Source organism: Pelobates fuscus, chromosome 6 (genome assembly GCF_036172605.1).
Source record: "Pelobates fuscus isolate aPelFus1 chromosome 6, aPelFus1.pri, whole genome shotgun sequence".
Taxonomy (NCBI): Eukaryota; Metazoa; Chordata; class Amphibia; order Anura; family Pelobatidae; genus Pelobates; species Pelobates fuscus.
Window position 1 is genome coordinate 263,626,802 of NC_086322.1, and position 24,750 is coordinate 263,651,551.

At 43.1% G+C, this 24,750-nt stretch overlaps 1 protein-coding gene across 1 annotated transcript in view; it reads left to right on the top strand.

Annotated features, from left to right (window-relative positions):
- The first annotated feature begins 14,891 nt into the window (after window positions 1-14,891).
- Window positions 14,892-24,750, top strand: part of TOP2A (DNA topoisomerase II alpha) — a 29,736-nt gene continuing 19,877 nt past the window's right edge. The window contains exons 1-12 of the mRNA XM_063459066.1: window positions 14,892-15,014; window positions 18,057-18,203; window positions 18,747-18,837; window positions 19,064-19,127; window positions 19,225-19,370; window positions 19,469-19,566; window positions 20,403-20,615; window positions 21,509-21,682; window positions 22,195-22,296; window positions 22,940-23,077; window positions 24,083-24,221; window positions 24,383-24,540. Coding sequence (XP_063315136.1) covers window positions 14,994-15,014; window positions 18,057-18,203; window positions 18,747-18,837; window positions 19,064-19,127; window positions 19,225-19,370; window positions 19,469-19,566; window positions 20,403-20,615; window positions 21,509-21,682; window positions 22,195-22,296; window positions 22,940-23,077; window positions 24,083-24,221; window positions 24,383-24,540 — 1,491 coding nt within the window. The 5' untranslated portion in view covers window positions 14,892-14,993. The remainder of the gene's footprint in view (window positions 15,015-18,056; window positions 18,204-18,746; window positions 18,838-19,063; window positions 19,128-19,224; window positions 19,371-19,468; window positions 19,567-20,402; window positions 20,616-21,508; window positions 21,683-22,194; window positions 22,297-22,939; window positions 23,078-24,082; window positions 24,222-24,382; window positions 24,541-24,750) is intronic.

Here is a 24,750-nt window from a genome sequence, read left to right on the forward strand (position 1 = left end):
GCACCAATCTATAAAGGGTAGAACAACTTTTTAAGACATTACAAAATGGTGCATGCGCACAAAACAGGTGCTGATGTAAAAGCGAACATGACACATTTTATTCATAACCCTTAATGTATTGATCTTGAGTTCTCAGTGAGATATATTGTCTATATATGCATTTACCCCACGGATGTTTGTGCCCCTGTACCTGCCTCACCAAATCTACAAGATAACATGCACTGTCAGCAATAATCATATACCAACACTAGATGGTGCTATAATCCTCAAATTGCAAGAATCTTATTGGAGTAAACTAGGAGTGATAACATATATAAGAACCCCATAGATTGATGGTAGTGTTCATTGTGGCTGCAAATTTCAATTTAGATTTAGTCATTGTCTTTTGACTAAAAAGCCATTTTAGTTTTAGTTGTATTTTAGTCGTCCGAATGGTTTTAGTTTTAGTCGACTAAATTTTCAGTACATTTTAGTCAACATAAGTAAAATTTTATGGGTTTAGTTAAAGCCTCTACCTGTATCTTTTGCCCCTTCCCCAGCCCCTCTGTGCAGTGGTAATTTTAGCAGCAAATTTCAATTTAGTTTCAGTCATAGTCTTTCGACTAAAACGCCATTTTAGTTTTAGTCGTATTTAAGTCATCTGAATTGTTATAATTTTAGTCTAGTTTTAATCGACTAAATCTTAAATTTTTTTTGTCAACTAAAATCTGAATAACATTGTTGGTCGACTAAATTAACACTGATTGATGGACAGTGGTTGTATCATTCCTCTAATTAAAAATTGTCTATCCCTTAATTTATTTTCTATTACTTACTGCCTTGGTCACAAACCTGGGGATAAATCCTGGTCATCTATTCAATTTTTATTATCAAATATTTTTAACTTTAATTTAAATATCTCTTTAGTTTTTAGTTTGCAGGCCTAGCTGCTAGCACACTAAAGCAAGCTGATAGCTATGTTAGTATATAAACTGACATAAAGATTCCCAATTAACAGTTAATAGAGATAAGATGGATTGGGAAAGCTGTCAATGTGCAGCAAACAGATCACAGATTTACATTAGTTACACACACACACACACACACAAAAAAGTGTCTGCCGAATAAAAACTCATAGGGGTTAGTTTTTTTTGTTAGTCAGTTGTTGAAGCCCAATAAGTGATTTTTTATCAAGGTCAAAAACAACCAAAACAGAATGTATATTCGAAGAAGCAAGTTCAGACAATCCAAGTGTCCAACATCCAGGAAGCAAAAGTTCCTGAATAGGAAAACAGACCCAGCCATGGCAATGCACCCTTAACATGCCTCTCGTCTGACCTCGGAGCACTGCTTCCTGGTAGGACATGGGAGCTTGGCACCAAAGATTGTGCTCCAATGGGGAGACAAGAGGATTGAGTCCCACTAGCACTATCTTCTGGACATGGACACAGTGGCTTAAAGCAGGTAACAGGTAAGGAGTCGCAGGGGAGCCACGACAGTATGTGAGGTGTTAAAGTGTGCCCAAGCTATAAAAATAAAGTAATTTAAAGCCTGACTTCTGCAGCATAATTTAGTTTGTATTACTTAGATTTATATACTTAGTTGTAAGAAGGTAAGAGAAATAAACCAGGAGAGTGCTGTTAACATCTTGATGCGTTTTGGCCATGGGCCCAATGGCCAAAGCACATCAAGAGGTTACATTCAACCTGCTGCAATTGAAAGCACAAAGTCCTTCTGAGTTTTGTCCCTTGTTAATAAAGACAGAAAATCATGATGTGGCCTCCAACATAAACCATCAAGGATGAACCCAAAAAGTTAACCTTATAAAAGAGATGAGACCCACTATGTTTTGGGATCAACATCACCGCTAATGGCTGAAAGCAGTGTATAGCCACAATTTCCTGAGGTGATCAGACTTGGAACCAGGAGAAAGGAGCCAGGGCTGTCTTCTTTCTGATAATGAAGAAAAGGACGATGCACAAGTGAACATCATGGTAACTTGCAAGTAAGCATAGGATGGATCCCAGGTTCTTTTCTCGATGAGTCTTTAGTTTAGCTTTGTGAAATCTTCTGTTAAAAGCCGGAAAACCTTTCCCTTCTGCGTGCCAGCAAAGAATTTGGAATAGCTTCAAAGTATGGTCTCGAAAGAAAGGTAGGATTTTTTTTTTCCAACGGACCATTCAGATGGAAAACACACAGGTCACAGACCTTTTATGGTCCAATTTGGAATTCATCCTACAGTTAGTTCGTCCTGCGGAAGGTTCTGTGTTGGGTATCAATACCTTGGACGATCACCTGACTGATCTGCGGGCCTAGTGGTCTTGAGTTAAGAACCGACTGGACCATTCTGTATTTCTCCAAAAGAGACTGGTAAATCACAGGGCAGAACTTTACTATGGTCCTGGACAGATGATGCTGATGTGGATGCCAGCCCTCTAGTCATGCAGATCCACCTCAATTTCCTTTTACACTTAGAAGGAACCACACAATGTGTGATTATTTGGGGGTGAAGGTAATGTAAGGGTTCTTACCAATATTGACACATCAGCCTCAATTCAGCCACAGTTCTGGGTTACTAGATTCCATTCAAATTCAGATGCAACCACGTCTATCCAGCAATCTTGTTCCAGTACTGATGCAGATGTGTCAATTGGGCCAAGATCAAAGCAGTATCAATGCAGCATCATTTTTATTATGTCATGATCGAGTCGTTCTGTCTCTAAACCAACTGAAATTGACGCAAGCTGTGACCTGAAGTCCTGACATGGAGTCTTCTCCTGTCTGTTTATAAGACCTATCTATGCTCTTACAAGCTTTGGTTTTATTTTAGTTACTGGGCCTAGCTGGTCATTGTAATTCTCCCTAGAATTAAATATATAGTGCAGGGGCCCCCAGCAGAGCTTCTCTGTAAGGTGTGAGAAGTCACACGTAAGTGGCCTGGAAGTCTGGTTTCAGTATAAACCAACTCTCTCATTTGCCATATGTCTTGATTCCCTCTTGGATAAGGAGTCCTATGATATAAACTAGACGTGTGTTCCAATATCATATCCAAAAGAGACATAATACCTATCCACAGATTAATACTCAAGCCTCGTTTTTATCATATTTAGAATGGGACAAGCCCAATCTTCCAATCAAGCCTATACATGATTTGTGAAGAAGGGGACCACACAGAATCTGTTCGGTAACCGAACAGAAGGGAAGAATTCCATTTGAAGGCAAGGAAACATTAGACGATACAAAGTATAATTAAAGGAACACGTACGTCCCATATCCCGTGACAGCAACCTTCAGCACCCCAGAGCTTGTGGTCTACATTTCCCAGAATACTTTTACAGCAATAATGCTAACAAAGAATCAGGGAAGATGTAGTCCACAAATATGCAGTGCAGAAGATTGGCTACCCCCTACCCATAGTGTATTAGGTGTGTCCAGGCACATTTTGTGATTCTTTTGTTTACCACAAGAAAACAAAAATGCAATTTTTAGTCCCATTTTCTAATTTTAACGTTTCATACTTAAAAAAAAAAAAAAGTTAAGTACAGTTGTAAAAAAACAATCAATGCTACTGCTACTTGACTGTTAAAGAAACACTGTAGCGTTAGGGCTACGAATGTGTATGGCTAGTGCTGTAGTGTCCCAGTTACATTTTAGGTGTCCTCTAGTGATGTTGCGAACATAAAATTTTCGGTTTGCGAACAACGAACGCAAACTTCCGCAAATGTTCGCGAACGGGCGAACCGCCATAGACTTCAATGGGCAGGCGAATTTTAAAACCCACAGGGACTCTTTCTGGCCACAATAGTGATGGAAAAGTTGTTTCAAGGGGACTAACACCTGGACTGTGGCATGCCGGAGGGGGATCCATGGCAAAACTCCCATGCAGAATTACATAGTTGATGCAGAGTCTGGTTTTAATCCATAAAGGGCATAAATCACCTAACATTCCTAAATTGTTTGGAATAACGTGCTTTAAAACATCAGGTATGATGTTGTACCGATCAGGTTGTATCGATTGCTGCAAGTTTGTTGCAGCAATCATATGCATATCTCTTGCCATAGGATCCTCATTAATATATACCGAAGAAAAATAGTTATTTAAAACTTCTGCCTTTTCCTGGTCTTCATTGACTAACAGACACATCTCTGTTTTCAGTGTACCTACACTTTCATTTTTTGTTTTTTTAGAATTAATGTACTTGAAAAAATGTTTGGGGTTGGTTTTGCATTCTTTGGCTATCAATTTCTCATTTTCTAGTTTAGCCACTTTAATTGCCTTTTTGCAAGTATTATTGGCTTCCTTATATCTTATATAGGATGCATCTGATTGGTCTGATTTAAATGCTTTAAAAGCCCTTTTCTTATTTTTAATCTCTCGTTTAACTTCTCCACTAAGCCACATTGGTTTTAATTTGTTTCTTTTATATATATTTATTACCCAATGGTACATACTGTGAAATGTACCTTTCTAATATTTGTTTGAATAGTTTCCATTTTTCCTCAGTGTTTTTATCACTAAGGCATTTATGCCAGTCGATATGTTGTAGAGCTGCCCTAATCTTATTAAAATTGGCTTTTTTAAAATTATACGTTTTAATATACCCCACATGCTTTTGCTTTTTTGAGTTTATTTCAAAAGTTACCATATTGTGATCACTATTTCCCAAATGCTCCCCTACTTGAATGTTGGTTAAAAGATTAACATTGTTTGTTATTACGAGATCCAGACAAGCATCCTTTCTAGTTTGTCCTTGTACCAGTTGTGACATAAAGGTGTCATTTAACACATTCAAAAAACGGATTCCCCTAGCTGAAGTACTAGTCCCTCTATCCCAATTTATGTCCAGGTAATTAAAATCTCCAATAATTAATGTGTTCCGGGGGGGGCGTGTCCGGCGGCCGACCAAGATGGACGCATAAACCCACAGCTCCTCGTGGCGCCCGCTTAACCCGCACACATCACGTTCATCCAGCTCACCCACACACCGCAGATGGGTCGCACGAAGAAGCAAGCTGACCCAGGAAGCACCCCGAGACCCGCGGGGGAGAACAGTCGATCAGAACTTACCTCCACGCCACGGCCCGCGCCCAGTCACCGCAAAAGGAGATGGAGACCTCAAGCCAGGTACCGGAATCACTCCCATCCACGCCAGCCAGATACTCCCCGGCCCCATCCTTCACCTCAGAGCCCCAAGTGACGCCGGACGGCGAGTGGAGGGACATACTACCCAACCTCCTCACTAAATCAGATTTTGAGGCCCTCTCAGACCGCCTAGGCCACGTAGTCCGCGAAGAAGTCGCCCAACTTCGTGCGGACCTTTCCAATGTGGAGGCCCGCATGACAGTAGCGGAGGCCGAAACCAAGGCCCTGCGGACAGACCTAGAACACACTAATTCAGCAGTAACAGCCCAGGAAGCAGACATGGCGCACCTCACCACATGGGTGGACGACCTAGACAACCGCGGCCGCAGGCTGAATCTGCGCGTCCGCGGGGTGAGAGAAGGGGGCCCATCGGAAAATGTCCCAGAAATGCTGAGGCAGATCTTCACCCAGGTACTAGGGGGCCAGCATATACCCAGAATAGGCCTGGTAAGGGCACATAGAGCACTGAGACCACAACCAGCACCAGAGGACCAACCCAGGGATATAATATGCTGCCTAGACAATTATCAGCTAAAAGAAGAAATCTTACGCATAGCCCGCCGCATGGGCACACTCCGCCTGGAAGGGCAAACTATAACCATCTATCAAGATTTATCCCAATACACGCTGCAGGCAAGGAGAGCCCTGCGCCCAGTGACGTCGGCGCTGCAGCAAGCAGGAATACCGTACCGCTGGGGGTACCCATTCTCCCTAACAGCCAGGCACGGCCCTGACCAGCTGGTGATAAGGAAACCAGAAGAAGTCCCGGGCTTCATGCGCGCCATGGGCCTCCCACAAGTACAAGTACCCGACTGGCTAGCGAGGTCGTTCCTCCAGCAACCACCAGGACCGCCTCAACCCCGCAGACCCGACAATGGCCCCCAAAGGCCCCAACACCAAGACCAAGCGAGACGGGATCAATAAACAGAAGACGCACCACGCAGCCAAGACGACAACAGGGGGACCCATGAATCACCGACAGAGCACGACGAACAGTGAGTAACAGGAGGGGGAAGGGGACACAAACCGGGGACAAACACGGGCTCACCATCTACACGAACAGAATTTGGGGTGGGGGACGGATACCAGGGGGACAGAGGGGACAAAAATTGCAACATTCACAGCATTCCAAGGGGACCCACACCGCAAGGAGGGGGAACAGAACTATTGGGGAGGGGAACGGGAAAGCATGTCAACGCCGCCGCCTGAGAGGGCTGACGAGAAAGCAGGCGAACCCACTCACAACTATCCAGCACCGTGACTTTGAATGGCAAAACAACTGCATGCAAAGGTGGCCCGAAAATTAGAATCGCAGCCACATCACACGTGGAGCGGTTGGGAAGGAAGAGTGAGACAAATGCAAGGGAAGGGAGGCAAGGGAGGGAGGCAAGGAGGGGGGGGGGATATTGGTGCAGGTGGGAGGGGAGACAGAAGGGGGACAGGATGGGATACACGGGACGTGGGTAGGGGGAGGAGAAGGAAAAGAAAGAACAAATAGGGGTGGAGGGGACGGGGAGGGAGGGAGGGAGAGGGGGGGGGGGGGAAATATATAAAAAAAAAAAAGTTAATTAAATATAGACACCATAATACCGGACCAGGTACCGATCAGGGGGACCAGGCACAGATATGGAACGGTCTAAGGCTAATACATACGCCTACCAACCACCAAACCAGGTCACATACAGGCAACACAGCATAGTAATATAGGGAATAGATAGAGGGCCAAAAGCAAAACAAACCTTTGCAGAAAAATATTAAGCATACAAAACGGAAATGACCACGGGGGTATTTAATTATCTTTAATGATGTAAATGTTACAAATGTTACAATTGTTACCAATGCTACAAATGTTAATGCATGTCTAACGCTCCCCACACACGCACGCCTCACCCGAACCCACCCAAATATGGCATCAGACGAGCACCTAATAATGAATCTGACAGCATCCGTGACCTAGAGACGAGAAACACGTGGGAGAAGCGACGATCTAGAACACAGCTGAATGGTGTGACCTCACCCCAATCCTCACCTGCAATACGCCACAACGCGAGACTCAAAACAGGCTACGAAATAGCACTCTCAGACCTGACCCACGACACGGCCCACCCCAAAGCCACACAAGAACGCCCTGACCCAGCAAAACCTAGCCTCACAGAACCAATCTGACGCACAAACAAAACGATAAACCCACAAGACCCGCAAACAGAGGTCCCCCCCCAACTCAACCACACCCGCGGACGAGCTGACGAGACGACCAACCAAACTGACCACCCTAAGGCAGCAGAGGGACAGCAATAGCACACTTAACATACCATAGATGACCCACACATGAAATACAGCGAGAGACAGAGCGGACGCTCCAAACACACAGCCACTGAAGAGACGGGAGACCACGTACCACGTACCCACCACATATTACAAAACCCACATAAACTAGGCGGACGCCACGGCCGAGCCACCCCAGACACATAGCTCGCCACAATACTGGGTTAAGGAAAATACAATCTATAGACAAGTATATAAGTGTAAAGAAATCACCACAATAAATAATATATAAGTGACAAAATATATACTTATCTCAGTATTTCAAATGAGACAGCCTCCCAGGTCATCACCCAGATCGGATGACCTTTACACAGCAAAATATAGAACAACAGGAATATTTGGGATACGGCTGAGAAATCTATAATTGAAAAATAAAAGTGTACATAGTGTAAATCTACATAAAGTAATTAGTAAGTGATCATGAAATGCACTCACGAGATGTAGATGAAAAGATAGCGTTTCAAAGGTGCCTCCCCCGGTAGTAATGGGGGGCTGATGCCTTTCTCCACTTGCTCCAGACAATAGATGAGAAAAACAGGACTTCCAGGTGGTGGAAAAGATAAAACAATTTATTAAGGATGAAAAAAATCACCCAGCAATAAAAATAGAAATACAGGCTTTAAAAAGAGGTCCATTAAGGATGAAAAAAATCACCCAGCAATAAAAATAGAAATACAGGCTTTAAAAAGGTTTTAAAGCCTGTATTTCTATTTTTATTGCTGGGTGATTTTTTTCATCCTTAATAAATTGTTTTATCTTTTCCACCACCTGGAAGTCCTGTTTTTCTCATCTATTGTCTGGAGCAAGTGGAGAAAGGCATCAGCCCCCCATTACTACCGGGGGAGGCACCTTTGAAACGCTATCTTTTCATCTACATCTCGTGAGTGCATTTCATGATCACTTACTAATTACTTTATGTAGATTTACACTATGTACACTTTTATTTTTCAATTATAGATTTCTCAGCCGTATCCCAAATATTCCTGTTGTTCTATACATAGCTCGCCACCCCCACAGGCATAGGACGTAAGACCCCCCACCGGAAAGGGGTCACACAACTCCCGAAGTCGACCCAGACCTACCAACAGGCCGGTCCAACAGTCGCACCACCGGGACACTTGTCCATTAACCTGTATACAACACGTAGCGCCTAATACAGAACAAGACCAAACAAACCTAATACAAAAACCCAGACGAGACCACAACCGCACCAAACTACACCAACAAACACCCCTCCCGCACCATCCTTCCCCCTCCCTCCCCCCCACCGCCCTACCAAATTGTCTCCCCTGGCTGCCCGGGCGATGTCGTCCCCGGGGCCGAACTGATTCACTCGGGAGGAACTGAGTATAGTCTCCTACAACGTGCACGGCTTGAACATCAGAGAGAAACGAACGAGGCTTCTGCGCGACCTAAAACACTACAAGGCATCAATAGCATTCCTCCAGGAAACACACTTCCAAGAAGGCAGAGCACCGGCCCTAAGGGGCCGCAATTACCAAACAGGATACTTCAGCAACAACCCAGATAGGCGCACACAAGGAGTATGCATCCTCTTCTCCAGGTGAGTCCCTTACTCGGAGAAAGTCACCATCAGATGCAAACAAGGAAGGTATCTCTTCACAAAAGGCACGATCCTGGACCAAACTTACACGTTTGCCAACGTGTACGCCCTTAATACGAAACAACACCACTACCTACGACAAGTACTCAACATCCTGCTGAAATTCACAGAAGGCACTCTGATCATCGGCGGAGACCTGAACCTGACACTACATCCAGACCAAGACTCCTCATCCACACACGGCACAACTCCACGCAACAGATACGCAAACACACTCCGCCTCCTTCATCACCACCAACTAGCGGACTGCTGGCGGGCATTACACCCATCGACCCGCGACTACACCTTCTATTCAATGACTCATTCAACGTACACAAGACTGGACTACTTTCTCATGCCACACCAAAACCTGACCCTGCTCACCACCGCAGAGATCCTACCAATGACCTGGTCGGACCACTGCCCGATCCGCATACGGTTGAAATCACCGCTGTTTCGACCCAGACAGATGTCATGGAGACTGAATGAATCGATCCTCACGGACGTATCTGTAGTGGACAAGATCAGCCACTCCATCCAGGAATACTTTGAGGAAAACGAGACAGACGATGTGACACCTCTGACATGCTGGGAGGCACACAAGACAGTGATACGCGGCCAAATCATCGCGATATGCGCAACACGCAAGAAGGCAGCGGTGCAGGAGGTTCTTGACCTCAGCCAGGAAATAGCGCACCTGGAGGCCAGGCACAAACGCACCCTAGACGCGGAGACGTACAGGGACTTAATATCCAAACAAGACCAACTCACCACACACCTCAACCGCTCGATCCAACGCTCCTACCAGCACTACAAACACATGATACACGAACACGGGGACAAATGCGGGAGATTGTTAGCGAACCTACTGCGACAACGCAAAACCCAACTCTACATCCCAAAAATCAAAGACGCACAACAGCGACTCAGGCACATGCCGGATCAGATTTCCACAGCATTCCAAGCCTACTACCAAGACTTATACCACCTCCGCCAGGAGGCCCCTGGAGCACCGCGACCCAGTAACATTGCTGACATTAGGAGGTACCTAGCTGCAGCAAACGTGCCCGAAATAGAAGAGGCTGACCGAGAAACACTGGAGACACCCATAACACCGGAGGAACTGGCACACGCTATCAAGAGAGCGAAAACGGGCAGAGCACCGGGACCAGACGGCCTTCCGCTCCAGTACTACAAGACCTTTACACAGGAAACTGTACCAAAACTCCTCATAGCCCTCAACTCCATCCACGAAGGGGCCATACCAACAACCCAATTTACTTCGGCAAACATTACCCTTCTTCCGAAGGAGGGAAAAGACCCGACACTATGCCCTAGCTACCGCCCGATCTCAGTGCTAAATACGGACCTCAAACTCCTGGCAAGCGTCCTCGCGACCCGACTGGCACCGCTGCTACCTGCTACTATCCACCACGACCAAACGGGGTTCATCCCAAACAGGGAGGTAAGGACAACACCATTAGAACCATGAACATTATAGCCCATGCCAGAACACAACAGACCCCAGTGCTACTCCTGTCCACAGACGCAGAAAAAGCGTTCGACAGGGTAGACTGGGACCTGATGTTCGAAACGCTCCGACACCTCGGCATAGGGGCAAAATACCTCACCTGGGTGGCAGCGCTATACACATGCCCCACGGCATGAATCAGGATCAACGGCGCGCTATCGGACCCCTTCCAGATACACAACGGCACCAGGCAGGGCTGCCCGCTCTCACCCCTACTTTTTGCGCTGACGCTAGAACCCTTCCTCAACACGATCCGACGCAATACGGACATACAAGGACTAACAATTGGAAACACACACACCATAAAATCCTGGCATACGCTGACGACCTCCTGTTCGTAGTCACGAACCCGATGACCTCCCTACAAGCCATACAGACGGAATTCGAGCTATACGGCCACCTCTCGAACCTTCAAATCAACCACTCGAAGTCGGAGATTCTGAACCTAACCGTCAACCACACACTCAGACAAACGATCCAGAGGCAACACCCATACGGCTGGTGCAACCAACATATGAGATACTTGGGAATCTGGCTCACTCCAAACCCGGCGGATCTATACGCACACAACTACCTCCCGATACTGAAAACAGCAACAGAAGAACTACACAAATGGAACTCATACTATATGTCGTGGCTGGGAAGGGTGAATGCGGTTAAGATGACGCTACTACCCAAACTGCTATTTATATTCCAAACAGTACCGATACTTGCCCCGCAAACGTTCTTCTCGACGCTAAAGACAGAAGTCCGCAGATTAATTTGGAAGGGCAGATCCCCGCGTGTAGCACACTCCCAACTGATCCTACCTAAACTCCGAGGGGGCTTGGCGCTGCCAGATTTTGAGAAATATTACTACGCTGCACACCTTACGAGAATTATCAGCTGGTCGGTGTCTAGCGACACCAAACCGTGGACCCAATTGGAATCGGACATGACCAAATGCGACCTCCGAACCCTACCATGGATCCCCAAAACAGCGTACAGACACAAACACATCACCAATCCCTTTGTGGCGGCGACAATGCAAGTCTGGCACAGACAGGGCACGAAACAATACCTGACAACAGACCCGAGCCCACTCCTCCCTCTGAGGGGCAACCTCTGAGGGTCCCCTACCACCACAACCTATCTAGACTTCCTTACCCTCTCAACCCCACCCGTACTAGAGGGGCTGTTCCCACGGCTGTTAGAAGGAACAGCTTCCTGCAGTACAGCTACTCCTGAGCTGATGCACCCAACATCTTCACTCAAACGGGCAAATCTGTTAGGCTGCACTAGATCAGGACTAGCTAAACCTTTCCTCTTCCCTCCCCCTCTGCTTCCTCGCCCCACTGTTACCCAGCTATGTGCCTGTTCTCCAACTGTCTCATCTCCTCCCAATCCACTACCTGCACCCACTAAACTCTGCTCAGTGAGCAGCAGACTCCTCTCCAGATTATCAATCTCCCTCAGTGTTGCAATTTGCATCTCCAGATCTCCAATCCGAGCTTCCAGAAAAGTCACTCGCTCACACCCACCACAGAGGAATGGACCCTGGACAGATTTATCCAGGCATGCATACATGCAGCAGGATGTACACTGAGTAAAACTTGTAATCTCTTTGCACTCATCCCCAGTTACCAAATAACACAAGTGAGCAAAAACAATATTTACCCTCTTGAAATCAACTCCTGTTGTTTTAACTCCTACTTAAAAGAGAATACCTGAAATAGCCTACTTTCAAGCAACTCCAGTGAGCATGCTCTGTGAGTCAGTAGTGGGTTTATATTGGCAATACAAATCCCACACAGGTGGAAATTAAGGGGCACTACCCCTAATTAGCTCAGCAGCAGCAGCACCCACAAGGAGGAGGGGGAATAGAAACAACAAGAGAGGAAAAAAAAAAAAAGGAGGGAAAACATTTTAAAAATGTACACTACTGTTACACCAGATATGAGTTGCAAGCTATTGAGCCTGACACACAGGCTGGCAGGCAGGCAGGCAACTGCAATTACTTTACACAGAAAAAAGAAATAAAAAAAAAAAGCAGACTGATGTTCTAGCCCTAAAAAGGGCTTTTTGGGGTGCTGTCCTTACAGCAGAGATCAGATGAGTCCTTCAGGACTGTAGTGGACACTGAATACACTAGCCTAGCTATCAATTTCCCTATCAAATCAGCAGCAGCTACACTGTCCCTACTCTCACTAAGAATGCAGCTTCACAATGAATGTAAAATGGATGCTGTACAGGAGGTGGGAGGGTCTGGGAGGGAGGGTCTGCTGCTGATTGACTGGAATGTGTCTGCTGACTGTGAGGTACAGGCAGGGTCAAAGTTTACTCAATGATGACGAATAGGGGGCGGACCGAACAGCGCATGTGTTCGCCATCCATGGTGAACGCGAACAAGTGATGTTCGCCAGAAACTATTCGCCAGCGAACAGTTCGGGACATCACTAGTGACCTCCCCACCAATGCGTTCCATTTGGAGGCTAGTGCGCATTTCAGCAAAACGCACACTGCAACAATCAGATGGTTTCTAGGACCCTCCCGGGACAAACTATATGTCCCAGTACCACAACGTTCTGCTGACTTTACTGTCCCTTCAATGTTATGGTCTATGTCTCTTCTTACATATTTAATACATTCTATAGGCAACCTTCGGCACTCCAGAGGTTTTGGACTTCATCTCCCATGATGCCTTGCCAGCAGTATGGCTGTAAGAGCATAAGAGGAGATGTAGTCAACAACAGCTGGGGTGCCAAGGTGCCGGAGTATATATTATTACCGTGTTTCCCCGAAAATAAGCCCTAGCCGAATTTTCGGGGTGGGCTGCAATATAAGCCCTACCCCGAAAATAAGACCTAGGCATTTTACCTTTGGCGGGACTTCCTTCTTCTATGAGGAGGGGGAGGAGCATTGCGGGCCGCGGCATCGCGCAGCGTGATGACGACGTGCGCAGCGTGATGACGACGTGCGCAGCGCCGTCAGTCTGCCTTCACGGATCTTCAGCGGAAGGATCCATTCCAGGCGGTGAGGCACCCAGTGGTCGGACTCTTTGAACTGTGAGTAGATACCGGTATTTTATGTCTGGGACTTAATTAATTAAAGGGGGGGGGTGAATTAATTAAAGGGGGGTGAATTAATTAAAGGGGGGGTGAATTAATTAAAGGGGGGTGAATTAATTAAAGGGAGGGTGGATTAATTAAAGGGGTGGTGGATTAATTAAAGGGGGGTGGATTAGAGGGGGTGTGTGGATTAATTAGAGGGGGGTGTGGATTAATTAGAGGGGGGGTGTGGATTAATTAGAGGGGGGTGGATTAATTAGAGGGGGGTGTGGATTAATTAGAGGGGGGTGTGGATTAGAGGGGGGGTGTGGATTAATTAGATGGGGTGGATTAATTAAAGAGGGGGGTGGATTAATTAAAGGGGGGTGGATTAATTAAAGGGAGGGTGGATTAATTAAAGGGAGGGTGGATTAATTAAAGGGGTGGTGGATTAATTAAAGGGGTGGTGGATTAATTAAAGGGGTGGTGGATTAATAAGAGGGGGTGGATTAATTAGAGGGAGGTTGAATTAATTAAAGGGGGGTGGATTAATTAAAGGGGGTGGATTAATTAAAGGGGGTGGATTAATTAAAGGGGGTGGATTAATTAGAGGGGGTGGATTTATTAAAGAGGGGGGTGGATTAATTAAAGGGGGGGTGGATTAATTAGAAGGGGTGGATTTATTAAAGGGGGGTGGATTAATTAGAGGGGGTGGATTAATTAAAGGGGGTGTGGATTAATTAAAGGGGGGGTTCAATGTACATACCGGTACCGTAAATAAATAAGCCCTACCCTGAAAATAAGCCCTAGTGTGTTTTGTGTGACTAAAATTAATATAAGACCCGGTCTTATTTTCGGAGAAACACGGTATTACTACAGTGCCAATGCTGTTGATACAATATTCCTGTTGGCAATTCCTATCCTCCTACTGCAGTGTGAGAGCGTCAGGAAAACTGATACAAAGTATCAACACTCGACACAGGGGAAAAAATTAAATGTAGAACACACAACTATCATTCGATTGGCTAACGTCTGTTGAGCTGCATTTTCATTGGTTGTCTGCCCATGCTAAGATTCTATTGCAGTCTGTCTGGCGTTCCATCGTGTTCTCGCGAACGCTAGCTACAGAAAGAGAGAGAGAGCGCGCTTGCTCCTTATTGGATGATTCATACCGGCCAAAGCCCGCCTGCAGCCGCGCGATTGGTGCGTTTGTCTCCTGTCGGTCGCGCTGATTGGCCGTTGGGTTTAGGCGGGATTGAGAGATTTCAAGGCAGTGCTGTAACGGCTTCCCCGCGCAGTGAGCAGTTTGTCGCTGGGGAGAATCGCAACGTGGGCTCATACAGGGAGTTTTAGGTCGTTTACAGCCACCGGGAATTAGCTGCAGAAATGGCATCTGAGGCACTGAAGGTGAGGAGAGAGACCAGAGAGAGAGATCTATGGAGGTCTTCTCCCCCTGTGTCTTTATCATTATGGATTATTAGGAAAAAAAAAAATCCTTATTAAAATTTTTAGTCCCAAGTAGCCGATTTGAAAAGTTGAGTGACTTGAAAATGTCCAATTCTGGTATTTTAGCCTATTAATTAAAATTCACCCTTTAGTTTACAGCCCTCTGGCGCAGAAATAATGCAATGTATTAACATATGATACTTATTGTCAACTAATCTGATTATTTATTTTTCTTTGCTACTTTAAGGCTGGCAATGCATGGTGGGAGCTGAATATCGGCAGCATGTTTAAAATTTACATTTCACGTTTACCAGCATGTGCATCTAGTCTTAAAGGGATCTGACTCTAAACATCTAAGTCTTTATTGAAATTACTAGTCCTATGTCTCTTGTTAATTTTGTATCCGTTTACTTTTGTATTGGTAGAGGAAATAAAGGCTTGTGAGCTTGAAGCCACTATCTCCACCTCCTGGTTATAAAGGAATATGGCAAAAAGCCCTCTTCCTGTTTGTAATCACTCTGTAAATTTAAATGAACCGAGAGAGGATAGGGGGCACTCCCGAGATTCTCTCATTATGTAAATTTAAATGTGAAATCTTCAGATAAGATCAGGCATCAGTAACTGTATTTAAACTGTTACACCCTGGTGTATCTTTTCATTGAGATCTGCTTGTATATAACATGGGATGCATTGTCTACAATTTGTTTAACAGACAGATGACATCCATGTGACTCTGAAAAATACTGTAACTCTTAAAGGGACACTATAGTCACCTGAACAACTTTAGCTTAATGAAGCAGTTTTGGTGTATAGAACATGCCCCTGCAGCCTCACTGCTCAATCCTCTGCCATTTAGGAGTTAAATCCCTTTGTTTATGAACCCTAGTCACACCTCCCTGCATGTGACTTGCACAGCCTTCTATAAACACTTCCTGTAAAGAGAGCCCTATTTAGGCTTTCTTTATTGCAAGTTCTGTTTAATTAAGATTTTCTTATCCCCTGCTATGTTAATAGCTTGCTAGACCCGGCAAGAGCCTCCTGTATGTGATTAAAGTTCAATTTAGAGATTGAGGTACAATTATTTAAGGTAAATTACATCTGTTTGAAAGTGAAACCAGTTTTTTTTTTTCATGCAGGCTCTGTCAATCATAGCCAGGGGAGGTGTGGCTAGGGCTGCATAAACAGAAACAAAGTGATTTGACTCCTAAATGACAGTGAATTGAGCAGTGAAATTGCAGGGGAATGATCTATGCACTAAAACTGCTTTATTTAGCTAAAGTAATCTAGGTGGCTATAGTGTTTCTTTAAGACTTTGTATATAATCTTGCTGTCCAGTTTGTTCAAAAGTCCTGTAAAGATTATGTGGCTGGATTTAAATGATAAGTTTCGATCATCTTACTTTTTAAAGTTGCCTTCTTTAGTCGGTTAGTCTGTAGCTAGAGACACACATCCCCTGCACTAGGAAGGGTCTATAGTTATCATGTAAACTCGATGTACAAAGCAGAATGATGAATGAGAAGCTATGGATTTGTAAGTTTAAAGGATCACTAAAGTTTACTTTATCTTAGTGAAGTGGTTCTGTTATTTTAACCTCTCAAGGTAAAACATTGCCATTATGAAAAAAGGGCAATGTTTACGTTGAAGGGTTAAAGTGACGCTGTCACCACCTTCTGCAAAATGAGTATTTCAAAAAGTCATATTGACTGTTTTGAAATTTCACTGAAAGTTCAGATCAGTCGAGATACAAAAAGACAAAGTAGGGAATACTTTGTGTGAGTATTTTTGTTACACCTGACATTTCTTGAAACTGGGCAAAGCTACCGCCGTCAAGGACAGTCAATCCCCCAGTCGTCACAGACTGCTGCAGGGTATTGGCTCTGTCTATGGAGGGTCTCACGGTACCCTCTTTAACCCCTTAAGGACACATGACGTGTGTGACACGTCATTATTCCATTTTATTCCAGAAGTTTGGTCCTTAAGGGGTTAAACATCAATGCTGTACTCCCTTGCTGCTCAAGGGTACAGCAGTGACATTGCTATTGGCAGAAGAGGACTGGACGGAAAAAGATGGCGGCGCCTGCAAGGGACAGGTTCAGGTAGGTTAACCTCGTCTTTTCCTTCCCCCAGTAGCGATATCACCATTGGGGGGGGTCTTTGCAAACTCTGCCGTGACAGTGCCGCTTTAAACACAACTCTTGTGGATGTCATACTGACAGCCGCTAGAAGTGCTTCTGCTGCACTGACATTAAAACTGTTACCGCAAAAGCTCGTAGGAAAGTATTGTATTTACCTGGTAAAAGGTGCATGAAACCTTTCTTTATTTCGCTGGAGTAAGGGGGGTGGGTGTGCGCTGTGGAGGGAGTAAGAGGGTCCGGGCACACTATGGTGTTCAGAATACAGGTCTGTGTTCCTAACGCTATATAGTGTTCCTTTATGTTGGCCTGATGCGGTCACCTGTAAGTGCCACCATCCTAAATATTCAACCCCTGTCACTTTATCCACCAGGAGCCCATGTCAGTGCAACTGATGTCTATGGACAATCCCAGGAGATCATGGTTGGCTCCATTTATATTATCTCGTGATAAGCTAGACAATGTCTTGGGCTATTGCTGTCAAGTGACATTTGACAGCAGAAGCCCTACCTTTTGTGAACTTGAGGATTAACCACAAGACAAAGTAGCCCCTCCTTGTCTTATATCTTTATAAAATGATGAGATTTAGAGAGGTGGGGCTTATAGAGCCACTTTATAATCAGTCGACTTGGCAGCTTTACGTGTTTCTTTTTCTGTCAAGAGTTGATATGTGAAAGCAACCCTCCAAGCACCAAAACCACTACAAACCAAGCAGGGCCATCACTCTCAGCCAATGAGCTAAGCCTGGCTCTCAGGATGTGACCGGCTGTTCTGGTTATTGTACTTGGAGTGTTCCTTTTAAACTTGTGGAATTGTTTTTTGTTTGCTTTTTTTTTAACTCAAAAATCTGGTTTACTTTCCTTCGTTTCAGTCACTTGAGAATCAGTCTTTGGAAAAAATAAAGAAAAGCGATGGCAAGAGACTTTCTATTGAGAGGGTCTATCAAAAGAAGACTCAGCTGGAGCACATATTGCTCCGTCCAGATACCTACATTGGTTCTGTAGAGCCAGTCAGTCAGGTAACAAATTCACCATAAATGTGTGTAATTGTGATTGGACACTTTTTTTTTTCTCCTTTGAAACATAATATACAATTGATAAACTTTAAAGTCACACTGCGTGCGCCATAACTTCTATGAAATTAAGTTGGTTTCAGTAGGTCCCTGGCACTTCCTTACTCATAAGAGGTACATTTTTTTTTATGATTAAGAAGCAGCGATTGTCTTAGAGCATCAGCTGACCTCCCAGCCATTAAGTGCCTGCTGACAATCACTGCTTCCTGGATCTAAATTTGAGTAACTGGATATGGATATTGTTGTGTGGACAGTGAGGCGTTATGGTGCCCAGAGTGTTCCTTTAACCCCTTAAGGACACATGACATGTGTGACATGTCATGATTCCTTTTTATTCCAGAAGTTTGGTCCTTAAGGGGTTAAAGATTTTTGACATGTCGAATGATCTGTTTAAGTCCAAAGCTGACTATATTTAGAGTGTCATTCATTTTACTATTGACTAATCCTGATCTTATTTTACTTTATTTTTTTTTTTTTTTTATCTTTCAGCAAATGTGGGTATTTGATGAAGGGGAAGGACTGGTCTGCAGAGACATTACATTTGTCCCTGGCTTGTATAAAATCTTTGATGAAATTTTGGGTTAGTATATTCAATATCCATAGAAAAATTATTCTTTGCACTCCTTCTCACATACAAATATATTTGCTTATGTTGCAGCATCGTTGTGCAGGACTTATAGCATGAATCTGCTGATAAATGAATATGCACATATGCTTACACTTGCTGACATGGGGGTCAGTGTTTTTTGTTTTTTTTGTTAGCGTCTGAAGCCCATCTAACAAATTAAAATTTTCTGTCACTGCAGTAAATGCCGCAGATAACAAGCAAAGGGACTCGAAGATGTCGTGCATCAAAATCACAATTGATCCGTAAGTAACTAAAGTTTTGTAAGCTTGTGCTCTGCATCCTGAAATAGTGTAATCTTATCCAGCCCTAAGTGATGCACTGCTTTATTTATTTAAACAGTGAGAATAATAAAATCAGCGTGTGGAATAACGGGAAAGGTATTCCCGTTGTGGAGCACAAGGTGGAGAAAGTCTATGTTCCTGCCCTTATTTTTGGACAGTTGTTGACTTCCAGTAACTATGATGATGAACAGAAAAAAGTAACAGGTATGTTATCAGCTGGTTTTATCTGATGTGAACTTAATTTTAATGAACCCTGAGATGCAGGCTCTAATATATTTAAATTATTCTCTTCTCCTTCCTAGGTGGGCGTAATGGTTATGGTGCCAAACTGTGTAACATTTTCAGTACCAAGTTTACAGTGGAAACTGCTTGCAGAGAGTACAAGAAAGTGTTTAAACAGGTGCGTTTTCTAAACACACACATATAGATTTGTTCTTTTTGATTACAGAAGATGCATGCTAGCGTAACGGGCAACTATATACCCTGGCAAGTTTCTTGTAGGACTCAATGTTTGAACACACTCGGTAGTCAAGTTCTGTTTGAGATTGAGTTCTCTAGCAACCACAGCTGCCTTACCCTTCTTTGAGCCTCTCATGAGTGCGTGGGTTCTACGTATTGACCCAAAAGCACCCTTAAGGCCTCTGAAGGTTGTGTTGTACTACTGTTAATAAAAACCGTGTCTGTAGAACCAAAAGTTATTTTGCCAGCCATAATCTTATTTTTTTTAAAAACAAACAACTTGATATACAGTTTTTGATTCCTCTTGGCCATTGACAATCACATTGGAGTTTCTTGGTAACTGATCACGGAAAGAAATGCAACTAGAGGTCTGACACGCATTTATTTATTTTTGCCTTAACCGCTGAGTTTTTCTATTTTTGCTTTTTGATCTTGTGCAAGTTAACGTATCGCTAAGATAGTTTGATCAATTCTCTGATTGTAGAAATCCACCTTATATTTCTAGTATTGACGAAAAGGGTGTTAAGTGACACTTTAATGCATTACCTACATATGTATCTAGCTAATAGCATGTGACTTAATTCATATGAGTTTATAATAAAAAAAAAGGTATTGTGTGAAAAATGTAGCCCAACCAGTAGATTGATTTTAGTCTATTAGTATTGAGTATAATCAAGGATGTAATGCAAAAAAATCAGTTTGGAAAAAGGTGGGTGGGTGTGTGTCTGTCTTATCTTTTGAAGACTTTAACTTCTGAAAACTGTATTCTTTTAATAGTCCTGGTCTGACAACATGTCAAAAGCTGGTGAGTCAAAGATCAAAGCTTTCGATGGCGAAGATTACACCTGTATCACTTTCCAACCAGATCTGAGCAAATTCAAGATGGAGGTTTTGGACAAGGATATTGTTGCCTTAATGTCTCGAAGAGCTTATGACGTTGCTGGAACTAGCAAGGGTGTGAAGGTCTTTCTGAATGGGAACAAACTACCTGTAAGTGATAGGAGTTAGGAATTCCAACGCTACCTCCTCATATTCGAATGGTGGAGTGCAGCATTGCCACATATACACTTTAGGTTTGCCATAGGTTTTAATTTTAACACTAATATAATCTCCTACATATCTATAGTATCTCACAAGTGAGTACACCCCTCACATTTTTGTAAACGGTTTTTATTATATTGTTTCTTGTGACAACAACGAAGAAATGACACTCTGCTACACTCTAAAGTAGTAAGTGTACAGCCTGTATAACAGTTGTCACGTGAAAAGATGACAAAATATTTACAAAAATGTGAGGGGTGTACTCACTTTTGTGAAATACTGTATATGTACTAGGAGAGGAAATTACTGTGACAGAGCTCCTGTACTCTGACTGAGTACCTCCGCCAAGTCGGCTATCTCTCTAACAGAAACCCTTTCAGACCTATTTTCCGATCTATCAGAGTTCCAAGTGTGCGGCTGGTTAGACCCAGTTTCACAAAACTGGTATTCACGGTAGGACAGCACCCCCTACACAAAGGTCCCTGGATAGCTCTTCACTGTGCCCTTCCTGTCCAAATAGCACTCTTGATTGGTGGTCGATGGACCAAGCGATACCCTTTGAAATATTCACTGGATTGTGAATCCGTATGCAGCGGTTCTCCATACCCCCTTCCCAAAATGACAATAGCCGTTCCATCCCCCATTTTGGAATGGGGTTCCATGACATGAACTTTCTACAATAGAAGGCCCCAGTAATTACCTTGATACAATTGCTTCTTTTCAATTGGCCTTTCTCAGTGCACTGCAGAATTATTTATTTTTTTTTGCAGATATGAGCTGTGTATTTTGTGCATGGGGCTTACTCTGATTTGTACAAATTTTACATCTTTTTTGCTTATTAGGTGTCTGGTTTCCGTAGCTATGTGGATATGTACACCAAGGATAAGTTGGATGAAACTGGGAACCCTTTGACAATTCTACACGAGGTTGTGAACAATCGCTGGGAAGTGTGTTTGAGCATGAGTGAAAAAGGCTTCCAGCAAATCAGCTTTGTCAACAGCATTGCTACCACCAAAGTAAGTTCCTTGGTTTCTATAGATGTTAAACTTTCTGCCAACCTGTGTTTTGTCCACATGGAGCATTCGGGTCAACAGCGCATGGGTGACTAGCACTGTGCTCCTCCGATTTAAATGGCGGTTAGCTGTGAGGACACCGCTAACTCTGTTCTCACAATGAAAGCACCCCTAGTAACCATCAGGACCACAACCACTAAACCCTGCAATCTACGCATATCTGCTAAAACTAAAGGACTACTGCACAGGCAACTTCGTTGAGATATGAAGTTGTCTAGGTGCTTTTAGTGGCTCCTTAATACTCGGTATGATCCATGTGCTTTCTTATGTTTAGTCGAACTTATGAAGAATATTCACACACAAACTTTCTGGTTTGGAGAGCTTAAAAACTTTGTTCTGATGATTTTGATGTGCTTCTAGTCTGTGTAGAATTGAGTCCTCCAGCAGAGAAGGAATTCATAATGCATGTTCTGTTCCTACTGCATAATAGTTGCATGTATGTATTTTCCCTCCAGGGTGGTAGACACGTCGACTATGTTGCTGATCAGATTGTAACCAAACTTATTGAGGTTGTGAAAAAGAAGAATAAGGGTGGTATCGCTGTGAAACCTTTTCAGGTATGTAATTCTCCTGTCATATGATCCATTAATATCTACAATGAAGCCGTTCAGCCAATATGGTGCCAGATCTTTAACTGTTGTTTTTTTTTTTTTCTTGGCAATACGGATCAGAAACTCTCTTAGAGTATAGTCCCAATTTGAGCTACAGAATAAAGTTTTAATTGCCATACTATGCATACTAAACTCAATATACTGAATTCTATATGCATGTTTACAATCCCAGATCCGGTTTATTTTAAATTCATTGTATACAAGTAAAAGGACAAAATCTCTGCTTAACAGCTGGTCATGTGTAATTAAGAAAAACATACAGGTTCTGCTGTTTAAAATCTTAATACCATTTTAGAGAGTACCTGCTCATTGGAACAGCTATATTAATCTGGCCACAATAAACTGCCCACACTAAGTTCACTGTAGTAGCAATGCATTTTCCAGTGCAGTGGGGACTCTTCCTACACTTTGTAGAGTATAAGGGGTGACGTGTTTAATTTTACATCTGGTAAAAATCTATCTGAGCTGATATAACAATTGGGTTATTCGCCACCGTGAAAAAGACCAAGAACCATTGCACTAATTATTGTTAGAAAATTGTAACAAATTAAATGTTTTTTTTTTTTTTGTTTAAATATTTTACCCACAGATTAAGAATCACATGTGGATCTTCGTTAATGCATTGATTGAGAATCCAACATTTGACTCTCAGACAAAAGAGAACATGACTTTGCAGTCAAAAAGCTTTGGATCTAAATGCACATTGTCTGAGAAATTTTTTAAAGCTGTGAGTATCTTTTGACAACTGTGTCACAGACTGTATGTTAAATTTATTGTTCCATTTGGGCAAGGAAAAGTATCAAATGTGGTTTGCTTTAAACTGAGCATGTCACGACAGGTACACATTAATTGCTGGCATTGCCTTTAGCAATCAATTGATCATATGTGTATGTATATTGAAAAAAAATACCGGCACTCCAGGATTTGGTGAAAAGAGAGATTTGATAATCTTTATTCTTACAGTTCCAGTCAACGTTTCAGCTCTAGCACAGAGCTTTTCATTTATATATTTTATTTTGTTTTGGCAAGGATGATGGTAGTTCCTTTTGAATTATCCCAAGCTGGACCACTGAAGCAATTGTAGTGTATTTTCACTATAGTTGCTCTGAGGTTCGTAGAGACCTTGTCTGCCATTTAGGAGTTAAATCACTTTTTTATGCAGCTTTGTACTGGTCAATCCTATGCATTGGAGAGCTATGCAGGCAGTATAGCAGTCTAAATCCTGAATGAACAGGAGGCAGCATTTTTATTTATACTAGTTTTAAAAATCTATATATATGCAAGTAATTCTGCAATGTATATTTTTAATGTAACTTTCTTTTAATTCTAAGTTAAACAATGCAGTTACACCTTAAAAGGGCACTCTTGGCTCCACAGCAACTGTAGCCTAATGAAGTGGTTTTGGTGTATAGATCATGCCCCTGAAGTCTCATTACTGCAACGCAGAAGAAAGAAGCAGTAAACATGAGAAAAATAATTTACCAGTTTGCTTTAGGATGCTGATTGAGGCAATTATCATTCAAATTTAACCATTGTCTCAAAGTGATACATGTCCCTTTAAAGTTGAAAAAAAAAACATTAAAATAGTGTAATAAAACCACCAGTTGGTCTTTTTAACTCTGAAAGGTTGCATTCAAGCATTGTCAGTCTGTAGCGCACAATTTTAGTGGATGCCTAATTAGCAGCCTTTCAAACACTGCATCTCATATGTTGTGAATTACTTCTACCTTAGGCAAGCACGTGTGGAATTGTTGAAAGCATCTTGAACTGGATTAAGTTCAAAGCACAGACTATGCTGAATAAGAAATGTTCTGCAGTGAAGCACACTAAGATCAAGGGAGTTCCAAAACTGGATGATGCAAACGATGCAGGTAATAAATCTCCTAGATTTGGAGTTCTTGTTGTCCTTCCGGCTTCTTTTTAGAACCTTGGTGTCAACGTTTTGGAAAAAATGCTGCAATTACTATGCTTATTTATATAGCGTGCACGATTTTTTTGTTTGTTTTTTAAATCACACTACTTTTTTTTGCAGGTAGCAAACACTCCATGGCTTGTACATTGATCCTTACCGAAGGAGACTCAGCCAAGACATTGGCTGTGTCTGGCCTTGGTGTGGTTGGTAGAGACCGGTATGGAGTGTTCCCACTTAGAGGCAAACTGCTCAACGTTCGAGAAGCTTCACACAAACAGGTAGGTTATCTGTAAATTGGCGTATTACTAGTGAAATAAAGAACTGTCAATCAAAATGATGGCTTTAAAAAAAAAATAAAAATTGTGCAGTAAGAAGCAAGCAGATTTTCTACAATTCTGTTTTAATATTGTAAATTTCAATAATGTCCTCAATGGCTTAACAAAAAAAAAAAAATTTCATTAGAAGATTCTCATACTCCCATACTCCCA